General features: G+C 49.6%; 5 protein-coding genes across 5 annotated transcripts; 2 read left to right on the top strand and 3 right to left on the bottom strand.

The window, feature by feature from the left end:
• Positions 1-3,423: 3,423 nt before the first annotated feature.
• VTN00DRAFT_348 (uncharacterized protein) lies at positions 3,424-5,418 on the bottom strand (the record flags this gene model as incomplete). Its single annotated transcript, XM_069429801.1, has 4 exons — positions 3,424-3,522; positions 3,864-4,712; positions 4,891-5,022; positions 5,119-5,418. The coding sequence occupies 4 exons, from the start codon at positions 5,416-5,418 to the stop codon at positions 3,424-3,426; spliced, it is 1,380 nt and encodes a 459-aa protein (XP_069291056.1).
• A 21-nt stretch (positions 5,419-5,439) lies between these two features.
• Positions 5,440-5,682, bottom strand: VTN00DRAFT_349 (uncharacterized protein; the record flags this gene model as incomplete). The annotated part of the gene is made up of 1 exon (XM_069429812.1): positions 5,440-5,682. The coding sequence occupies one exon, from the start codon at positions 5,680-5,682 to the stop codon at positions 5,440-5,442; it is 243 nt and encodes an 80-aa protein (XP_069291057.1).
• Positions 5,683-7,251: 1,569 nt separating this feature from the next.
• VTN00DRAFT_350 (uncharacterized protein) lies at positions 7,252-9,237 on the bottom strand (the record flags this gene model as incomplete). The annotated part of the gene is made up of 3 exons (XM_069429824.1): positions 7,252-7,742; positions 8,129-8,236; positions 8,943-9,237. The coding sequence occupies 3 exons, from the start codon at positions 9,235-9,237 to the stop codon at positions 7,252-7,254; spliced, it is 894 nt and encodes a 297-aa protein (XP_069291058.1).
• Positions 9,238-9,359: 122 nt separating this feature from the next.
• Positions 9,360-10,050, top strand: VTN00DRAFT_351 (uncharacterized protein; the record flags this gene model as incomplete). The annotated part of the gene is made up of 2 exons (XM_069429835.1): positions 9,360-9,635; positions 9,889-10,050. 2 exons carry the CDS (start codon positions 9,360-9,362, stop codon positions 10,048-10,050), a joined length of 438 nt encoding a protein of 145 aa, XP_069291059.1.
• A 161-nt stretch (positions 10,051-10,211) lies between these two features.
• Positions 10,212-10,862, top strand: VTN00DRAFT_352 (uncharacterized protein; the record flags this gene model as incomplete). The annotated part of the gene is made up of 1 exon (XM_069429846.1): positions 10,212-10,862. The coding sequence occupies one exon, from the start codon at positions 10,212-10,214 to the stop codon at positions 10,860-10,862; it is 651 nt and encodes a 216-aa protein (XP_069291060.1).
• Positions 10,863-10,963: the final 101 nt, after the last annotated feature.

A 10,963-nucleotide genomic window follows, 5' to 3' on the forward strand; every position in this document is an offset into this window, starting at 1 on the left:
TTTGCACAGTCTGACATATCCCCAGTGATCGCTATGATCACTATAATCAGTATAATCAAGGTGATCAGGGTTGGTCATGTGCATCTATGATTTATCTGTGTGTCCTTCCTTGGTGCACCTATTATTCCGAGGCTCCCCGCCATGGGCCGCAGGCCAGATGACTTTGTAACTGTTAACATAGTTACGGCACAGCCCGCAGTCAGCAAAGGAAAGATAGAGGCTCCGTCACGTGATCATGGATCGAAAACCCCGGATCGATCCATTAGGGATCTCGATCCAAGCAAGCCTTCGATCCACCCTCATTTGTGATCCAGCGGATAGGTGTTTCCGGACAGGATTCATCATGTATACAGGACGCTCCTTAGCCATGGGGATTAGGACCCTGTGGTCAACTTGTCTGTCAATCCAGCCTATACAGCTGTCTGAAGAATCTAGATATTCATACATTCTGAACTTCCGGTTCAAAATCAGACTTAGAAGGCAAGTTGTATCGCTTGTTTCCTCTTCCTCAAGATAAACCCCACGAGTTTGGCCTAGTTTTCGGCCTCCCGTGACAGTAACACAAGGACTTAGTGCCATTTATGCACTACAGGGTATTTTATGCTAAATGTTTTATATACTTGTTTGGATCTGCGGCCATCTGGATATCCGAACCCTGACTACGTATGTATGCTTGATGAGATTTAGGTGATCCTTTTGTCTCTATAACTACCTTCTACTTAGAAGCTTCATGTATGGATCCAGGCGGTCAAGGCTGGTGGAGTCAAGCAGCAAGAAACCCTCACTTCTGCCAGTGGGTACAGTAGATCGGGGCAATCTGCAAGAGATACCTAAGTTACTAACCATATGAAGTGAGGTTGTTGGGGAAAGTGCCTTCAACAGGACCTTTGGTCATGTTTTATGCCTGTCTAAGAGTTACCTACCTATTGCACAGTACAGTATACATCATATGCATGCAATAAATAGATTCCATGAGGTCGCGTCTTTCTCTTCATATAGTGTGGCTATGGCTACCTAGGTATACAAAGGCTATCTCTTGTCAGGTTGTACTGTCGCACATTTGTTTCCATGGATCCAGCCTCTTATGAACTTGCATATGTTCAGTTCTTGCTTAGATATTTGTCAATGTTACTATTGCCTGCCTAGGTACCTAGTTCTATTTCTGGTATATTGATTACCTAGGTATAGGCAGATATTCCTCAAGTCATCTTACCAGATAGCTTCTCTAGACATCCAGGGGCTTGTTGTTCCTGTTTCAGTATGGACAGGATTAATATTTCTATCCCTTCCGCTATCAACAGCGTAATCAACAAGTTCCAAATGATCCGCAATTTATCGGAGGAGATGGTTTCCTACCCCATTGTATACCTCAGGTACAGTGCTATATGTATTGAACAGCTTCTGCTGCGTCAACGAATAGAATTTGAGGGCCTTGTAGAAAAATTAACACTCCTGATATAGATATGTTCACCTGGATGCAGACACAATGCAGCTTTCAATCATTCAGACGCTGTAATTGTCTTCAATTATCCAATCTATTTCTCTTTAGCAGCTTCCAAAGTCCCGGCCGCCATGTTGGATGGAATGAATCGCAATCATCGATGGAGCAGATGGTAGAAACCCGATGTTTCTGCTTCAAGAAGGTACCTACTCTGGTCAATAATTACACAGAAAACTAGAAGGAATGTTCATTTCCCTTCAGTCACGAAACCGCCGGTGCTCATACTGTACCGTATCTGGTTCTCATGTAAATTTTGATGGACTGTAATATGCACATACATACATACATACATACATACATACATACATAATTCTGGGAAAAGTTTGTGGGTTTAAATTGAAATGTATCCGTGCCACTATTATTCTCAAGCTTCTCTAGCACTACATCTCTCTTAACTTGGCTTTAGCGAATATGTTAGACAAGCTGTCGCTTTTGCCCCTGCTGCTGCCTTCTGAATCTCCAAGCAAAATGAGAGACGCGAGATTTCTCGCGATATAACATGCACACACATCTGTATCTTGTAACCATTGATTTACATGGCAATTATTGATCATGTTGCACTTCTCACAGGACGTCTATGCCTTCTTTCTTCTGCTATCTTAAGGTACTTAGAGTCAATTGGGCGGATACCTTAGTGGCCAGGCAGGAGCAGCTACAGCAGCAGCAGCAGCACAGGGTCGAGTCGAGCACAAGGATAAGAAGATTCAATGATTCACGTTTGCCTCATTATGCAATTCAGTTCTCTCTTTATTCAGCAGTTGATTGATCCCTAAGCGTGTCAAGGAAAGAGACCTAGTATCAGTGTTGAACCAAAAAGGCAACACTACCTATTTGTTCCTGCAGGATTCCAACCTTGTACTCCAGCAGTCAGTCATGCCATCTGAGTACCATAGAACTCCCGCGTCTAATGCTAATGTACATACCTGCATCCATATGATATGATCTGCCCTACTTGACAAGGTAATCCACACATTTTCATCACCATACTGCTTGCTATGCACAGCATGGCCCTTTTCTCTCAACTAAGCAGTTTCTCTTTTTCTTTTCTGCTGCTTGTGCTTCTAATGCGTTGACCGTCACGGTGCAGGGTAGGTATCGAAGGAGATATAAGTACCTATCTATCTATATGATATGATGCAATGCCATGTAATCCAATCCAATCCAATCCCATCTTATCTAAGGCGATAGATTCCAGTTATCTATCAAGCGCTGTTAGACATACACACGTAAAATGCTCAATGTTAGGAATCGCACGGATTATATGCTGAACAAAACGGGAACGTTAACACTCTTGTCTTGAAAGCTTTCTACTTTATACTCCAATAGTATATCCAATTTTTGTGATTCTCAATCAGTGTACTAATTAATATCGCATCAATCTTCATTCGTTCAGGGCGGGGGGAGCGTTTGGGAGCATCCTCCTTTCCTTCCATCTCTCGGTCGAGTTTCAAGACAGCCTGCATGGGCAACGGCAGTTGGTGGCGGATAGCACCACGTGCGGTGTAATGTCCGCAGTTGTGAATCGTAAAGGTGTATTATACATTCTAGAGGAATAATGGAACAATAAGACAATGTCCAGAAAAACTAGAAGTACCGAATGAATTGCGCCCCAAGAGCCCAAAGGGCCCGTTCCGAACCTCATATTACTACTATCTATGGTATTGAATTTTTCCCGCGGCTCAATCTGCCCATGAAAAGAAAGAAAAAGGAAAGGAAAAACAAACCCCCAATAAAGAATGGACCATGCCAGAATGCTCCTTAAACCATCAGGGTGATTAACCTGTCTGTGATATCAATCCCGCCGTCATACCAGAGAGACTACTGAATTAAGCCGTAATAGAAACCCAGCAAGCAAGCAAGCGTTTCATGAATTCATGAGAAGACGAGGATAGAACGCCACTCGTGCCTCGATCGTACGACGATTATGACGTCGTCTCACGCACAACACTATCTACCGCGTCCGCGAAGTAGTCAATGTTGTGCGAGTTGAGGCCAGCCATGGAGATTCGTCCGTTCTTGGTCTGTTCGATAATCGAATCAGTCAGCAAAAGTTGAATGTGGGTTGAAGTGGTCAAAGCGGTGCAGCAGACAAGTGGTCCTGCAGACTGGCACAGAAGCGTTCCAAGGAAACATGTGCCAAAAGTGCACGTCTACTGCGTAGAAAGCGGGGTATATTACGGGGGTGGGCAAGCAGTGGAGATGGGGAAGATGGCAGATGCCAGAAGGCTTGCCGGGGGTTGGTGGGAGGGAAAAAGGAAGAACCGGAGTGTGGAGACGCCAACGTCGAAATTGGGAAAGGACAGACAGCGGGCGGGCAAACAGTAGTCGATACGGACGAGTGGGAAAGAAAAGAAGCACCCACCATATAAATGTGCCACTTCTCCCTAAGGATCTTAACCTGGGTCTCCGTCAACCCCGTGAAGCTGAACATCCCGATCTGACTGGTCACGTGGTCCCAGGTGCCCGGAGTGCCCTTTGCTTCCAGTCGCTGACGCAGCCCCTTACGCATCTCGATAATGCGGCCGCTCATCGTGCGCAGGTCCTCTTCCCATTCTGTGAAAAGCTCGGGATCGTTGAGGATGAGGCCTGCGATGCGAGCGCCGTAGGCGGGTGGGTTCGAGATCTCGGAACGTTGGAGGATTGTCAATTGGCTAGCTACGTGTTGGTTGGACTCCGTCGCGTCCACCCCAGGGCTGGTGACCCAGTGGAAGGCACCTGCGCGTTCACCATACAGACCGAAGTTCTTTGCGAAGGACTGTGCAACACACATCTCGAAGCCCTGCTCGACGAAGTACCGGATGGCCCACGCGTCCCGCCCGAGATCACCTGACGCGAAACCCTGGTAGGCGCAGTCGAAGAATGGGAAGAGGTGACGCTCGCGCATGACGGCAGCTATCTGTTTCCATTGCTCCTGGGTGGGATCTACACCGGTTGGGTTGTGGGCGCAGGCGTGCAGGACAATGATGGAGCCGGGAGGAGCTTCCCGGAGCGCAGTAAGCATGCCATCGAGATCGAGGCCCTTGGTCTTCTTGGAGAAATACGGGTAATTGTCAATGAGGAGTCCGACATTGGAGAAGATCTGATTGTGGTTCGCCCATGTCGGACTGGAGAGGTAGACGTGTGGAGGGGGCTGGATCGGGTGGAATCTGGCTAAGAAGAGGCCGCCCAGGTGCACTGCACCGGTTCCCGAGATCGTCTGAACGGAACTGACCTATATCGATCAGAAAGAAGAGACACCCACAGTTACCTCTGTGCTGGTAAAAAAAAAATGAATCGGAAGCAGGGAAGAAAACGGGTTGTCGGCCTCGCAGAAGGCCTTGGCATAGGGAAATTTCTGCGATGGGATTACAAATGCGGGGAAAATCGGAAGGGTATGGAGCACAACATACTCGTTTCTCCTTGATGGCCGAACTGTCCGCACCCAGGATCAGTTTCTGGGCCGCTGCTGTGAGGTCTGAAAGACCTGCGATAGGCAGATATTCGTGGTTGAGGTTGGGATCGTTGCGCAGGATGTCGTCTGCCTGTTGTCTCGATTTAGAACGCCGCAAACATCACGAGGACCTCAACACTGTCACTGCAGCTTTGCCAGACGGAGCGGTCTGGAGAAGAGAACGCACCTTTCTAACGACCGGTAGGACCCATGGCTTCGCGTTGTCGTCTCTGTAGGCGCCAATGCCCAGGTCGACTTTCTTATCGAAGGTATCCTGGCGATAGGCCCTCATCAGGCCAAAGAGAGGATCCTCCGGGGCCTGCGGCACGATGGCCGCGGTGAAGATGGACTGGCTAGCTGAGCCCATGATGTGCGAGGAGATGTTGGAGAGACGATCTCGCACGACGGAGGAGGTATCAGAGCCTGAGGATCCCGTCGTAGATAAAGGCAGCTGAGGCTGGAGAAGGGGTTGAGGCGGTGGAGCCATGTTTGCTGATTTTCCGGGGGCTCACCGGGCGGTTGGGTCGTCCCGGCGGTTTGTTCCACGACTGAGACCACTTCTTTTTGCGTGTGCCGGTGAAAGGCCGTTTGCAGGTCCCGTGAACGGAGCCTGGGGAAGAAGCAGGGGAGAGACGCACGTTACGTTACCACGTACCACGGGAACACTGCTGGGAAGTCCGGTGCGAGAACTATCGACAGATGATATGTACGCTACTTGTACTCGTGCGGATGCGCCATTATCTGCAGCCATGAGGGCAGTCCAGCCGAGGTGTCGCGTTCTGGCTCCGAGACAGCCCGCCGGAGATGACGACACTCCTCACATTATCTGGCTTTCACATGCATCGCTCCCCATCTGGTAATCTGCTATCTGCCAGACTCGCCGTCCTGTTCGCAGAGTTCCACCTTCTCGCGCTACGGGGACTACGGCCAGGCACGATCGCCTTCTCCCCAGCACGCCGCACCGCCAGCCCTGCATGGGCCGTGGAGCTTCATCTCCGCACTTCGAGGGGGCAAACCGGTCCCCTCCGGAATCCACCGGGCGATCGCCCCCGCCCCTTGGCCAATCACGTGAGTTGCTTATGCCAGACGCCCTGTGCAGCCCTCGTTTGCCGACGCTGCCGCCTCCGCTTTTCTTTAATTCTCCCCCAACTGCTCGACGTCTGGAAACTTCCCTCTCCGTAGCTCTCCCCCCATCGTCCCATCCCCGCAACGCCGATCCTCCCTGGGAACCGCACGCCAGCGGAATCGTTTTCCCGACTTTCCCCACGGTCGTGTCATCCCATCCTCCCGGTGCCTGACAAGCCTTCGGTCTGACTCGTGGGAAGACCCCTGATGCCAATCGGGCCATCCCGTGTGTCATGTTGACTCTGAGCCCTAGACTGCATGACTACGGAGCAACTCCGTGGACCGTACTAACTACATTAGATGTCCTGTAAAATCACCAAACGCTATATATGGCACTCGATGCTCCGTAGTTCTGAGTCTAGAACAGACGTTGCTCGCAATAGCTGACAAACAAAAAAGAAATTCTGCGTCATAAAAATATAATTCTTGAGTCACATGTCCGAGAAAAACGAAGGAAAAAAGAAAAAAGATCCATCTCAGGCCGCAAGGCCCCAGCACAGGCTCCACTTCTTCGGGGCGTGTCGGCGGCCCTGGGTCTTGGCTCCGGCTCAGGGGTCCAGACTCCGGATCCTGCCATGTGGTGGTCACATGTGAAACTCCTGTCTGAGATTCCACAGCGTGTTGATCGTTATATGTTTTATTTGTGGATTATTCGGAGGAGCTATTTCTGCAGGAGTTTGTTGTCGTCTGTGTTTCCAGCGGCCTGGACCTGCAAGTCAAGACAGTTCGTGGGGGTGGATGAGTCAACTAAAAAGAATTAATGGAGCTTCGTCTCAAAAAACAAAAATAAAAATAAAAAATAGAATGTTTTATGGACTGCGTTGATATTATTATACCTTTTGATCAGAAGACAGGGTCAGATCATCAATATTTGGATCTTAAGTGATTGAGTTAAGGTTCTTGCTCGGCTGTGGCGTCAAGCTACCACCCGATGTTATATTAGCTCTCTCTCTTGTCACCTTCGGGGTGTTTATTTACCTCGCTTCCACTCTCCTGCGTCGGCTGCTGTTATCGCCGGCTCTTCGGTACTAATATGATCCGACTATATGAGCATTTTTCACCTCTTTTCTAACCAAAACCGTGTGGATTATATATATCCATCCTAGCTTCCAAGCTGCAAGAAAAAAACCATCAAGATAGCAGAATAACTGCACCCAATTAGCGGACGTAGGTTAAGGTTTCGGGTCGAGACTACTCACGCCGCGGTAGCCGCCAAAGACTCATAGGGCTTCGCATTCGTCGCAAATGACACCATGGCCAGGAAGATAAGAATGAATACAGTGATGATCGCCAGCTTCGCAGCGACCTTATGCACAAACGCCAGGATCGAGATCGGCGCTATCAGCATGCAGAGCCCGGCAGATATGATCGTGAATGTTACAAACTGGTCGATGCGCTTATCGGAGCTGTAGTAGATGTGGTCCTGGTCGTGGATGGGCAGGTTGGATGGCGGTTTCCTCTCCCAGAAGCTGAGCAGGCGGAAGGATGATCGCTCGAAGAAGCGCCGGAGGGGACTTCTGTCCTTGGGCACGAGCGAGAAAAGGTCTTCTTCTTTGTCGATGTATCGCCGCTCTTCTGCCATGATCGCACCGTCATTGTTGTGCAACCAATTCCTCAAGCTCCTGATATCCTTTGCTGTTGCTGAAGCGCGCGTCTTGAGCTGGATGTGTTGCAAGACGAAGTTGTCTGTGATATCTCAGTAAGTATATCTTTTTTATTTTCCAACTAGGGGTGTTAGAGCAGGTGTGCAGACTGTATTCTAGCTTCCTGCGAATTTCCCGTAAAAGAGCGACGCGGTCTTGCTGATCGTCATGGCGAATGAACTGTTATTCACGTCGGGGGCTTCTCTCCTCCTATATGATTTATTCAAATCATCAAGAGCTTCTTCGAGCTCCGAAATCTCATCTTGCATCGCCAATATTACCCGAGCGTTCAACCTCTCGAAGCAACGAAAGATACAGAAGTCGCTATCCGACGCCAAAAAGGCGGAAAATCCGCGATAGCCTGCGAGAAATAAACTACTGCATTAAGTAAGTATATGACCCACAATTCATAAGTATTTACCAATATACTTCCATGGCTCTCATCGATTTCATCCTGTGTGAGCTCTTGGATTGTGCTCGAAGGAGGCGATGCAAGTGTCGTCTGGGATGATATGGTGCTGTTTGCTGCCGGCGAGGCTGAGGTTGGAACCGTCGATCCCGAGCACAGTTCAACCCCCCCTTCCGCCGCAACGTGTCACCCTGTCCCTCGCAACATTCGATGCTTGCAGCATATCGAGGTAAGTTACTTGATGCACTTGAGTATTCCGGATTGCTGCTTTGCTCTAAGCCCCGTTATCATAAAAGTTACGGGATATGTCTTGCATATTGGGATGAAGCATGTAGAGTTAGTGTCGAGGGACGAGTGCGCCTTGCTCTGCATGTATGGCCGAATCACAGAAGCAGAATCCGATCGATACAGTCTTGGGCACTCGTTTGCTACCTAATACAAGTTGGCAGCCACCGCAAGGCTGTGCAAGACTCCGACGATGACCGTAAAGAGAAGCATTTAATCCATCCCTTTACATGTACCTCCTGCTATTCTCAACTCCCCAGGACTTAGGAGTATTACGAGTGTGATTGACATTTTTTCTTCTCTACCGCTAGCCACAATGGAAGAGCATCTCTTTTCGACGCCTGCGTCAACAGATGTAATAGCAAAGGAGCTGGCACGGGGCGTGCGGGACGTCCACATTACTGCCAAAGATGTGGAAGGAGATGGCTCGCAGGAAGATTTCGAAGAGACTCAAATGGCCACGTGACAGAATCCGAACCCAAAGCCCAAAGGCGAGAAATGTCGCTGGCGAAGTGCGCCAGAGAAGAAACCGTCAGACAAGTGCTTTACCTCCGCCCACGACGGTATCGCAGCGATCATCACAGCAAACCATCAACAGAAACAATTCGCAGAGGACGATTAAGGGGCACTCCGCGTGGGGACGATGATAGTGATTCTGATTCTGATGATCGCCGGAAATCCAACAGAGCTTGGGGTGATGACGGCCCAATTCGAGTTCTTCAGGGACAGCGGCCCACGCCATCGTCGCATCAAGCTGAAAGATACTCATAGTCATGATTACAAGATTGATAGCATCACCACGGATGTCGAGGTGCGCAAGCACAGGGACATGCAACGGGCGCATTCTAGAGGAGAGAATAGCAGAGTATTATCTCCCGGCATCAGAACAACGCCGTCAAGAGAATGAGCTCGCAAAGTCCCTTCCTCCAAGCCAACTCACTGGAGCCGTGAGATCCATATGACTTCATGATCTGGGCGGCTGAAAAGCACGAAAAGATTCTTCTCGCCCACAATGTGGTGGCATTGGTCGGGGATTTTGCTTCCCAATTCCCCAAGCATCCTTCATCGAACACGAGGAAGGATACCAACCCGGAGAAGGTGATAAATAAATGGCCACAGTTTGTGGAAGCTCTGGAATCTGGCAACATAACCTATGAGTATGTCGAGATACCGTGGCACGAGATTCCGGACTCTATGAGGGAACTGTTTGAGATTGAAGACGGCCCAAAGCACATTCCGGTTGTATTTCGGGTTCTGGTTAAATACAACCAAGAAATGCATGCGGAGAGTGTTTCAATTGAAGATCTTCGAGCTATGAGATGGAACACCGCTTCGTTTCCATCTGAGGATACCTATTTTTGGCGCTATAGATTGGGTTCGACAAAGTTCACACGTGGATACGTTTTCCGTGTTTGCATGACAGGCACAGTCGTTGGAATTGGCACTCTGGAAAGACCATCGACGCTAACGATTGGCCTTTTGACGAAGATTACAGGACTTAGCAGCGTACGCAACATTGGTTCCACCTGCTGGAAGGGGAACGGCTGAAGCATTCTTGAAGCCTCTGTTGGAATTACCGATCTTCCACGGGAGATTCAGCTACAAATTCTCGAGCGCACTGACCTTGTCGCGCCATCGTATCTCACATGGAAAGTAGACAGGGGGTCCTTCGTCCTTGAGGAGTGCGTGTTCAACAGATGCGGCGCAGTTCCCATGAGTTCAGAAGGTTCCTCCTATTGCCCCTCAACGCATGCCGCATATTCTTCCGTCTATACATGCTGGCAGATACCCGTTTCCTTATTCCAAACCAGTCGAGCGATGACGGAGCAGGCCCGGTACGTGTTTTACTCGAGGAATGTATTCAGCCTGAAACTTGATTGTTGGCCTTCTCGTGCTCCTTCCTCCTCACCGACTATGACTCCTTGGAAAGTGGAGAATTCGCAATTCCTGGGCCTCTTTCCCGTCGACTGCGTGAAACACCTGCACCGTATTGAATGGAAATTCCCGGAGATGGACGACAGCTGTTTTCTACCAGTTCAACAGGGAACGGCAGACTGGATCGACACGCTCGATTTTATCGCGCGAAATGACATATTGCCAAAGCTTACCTTGATTCTGGATCTGTCCCATGATGAAGCTGCGATTGAATGGAGGGGCGACGAGACGGTCGCGAACAACGTAGACAACAAAGAAATCCATGAGATGAAGTGGTCCTTGTACCAACGGGTCGTGGAGCCGGTGGTTCGACTGAGGGGGTTGAAAGATGTCTTCGTCCATATTTCCTGGCTACTGACGCGCAGATATGATCACATCCGTGATCGACGTGAGCAGATCCTTGAGAGGAGAGTGATGGGCGATGATTATGACAGTTTTGCACGGGGAAGGAACCGACAAGAGGAGTCACTGTTGAAGAGATGGAATGTCCCTACATACCTAGCTCACGTCGTAACATACAGAGCATATTCCTGAGCTGATATCTGATTTGAGGTGGTGTTGGTTGGAAGGAAAGCGCACCCCCCCCCCCCCCCCCTTCCCCCACGAGGGGCAAGCAAGGCCCGGATCCGTCGAAA

This window comes from Thermoascus crustaceus (genome assembly GCF_041956765.1).
Source record: "Thermoascus crustaceus strain CBS 181.67 unplaced genomic scaffold VTN00scaffold_1, whole genome shotgun sequence".
NCBI lineage: Eukaryota > Fungi > Ascomycota > Eurotiomycetes > Eurotiales > Thermoascaceae > Thermoascus > Thermoascus crustaceus.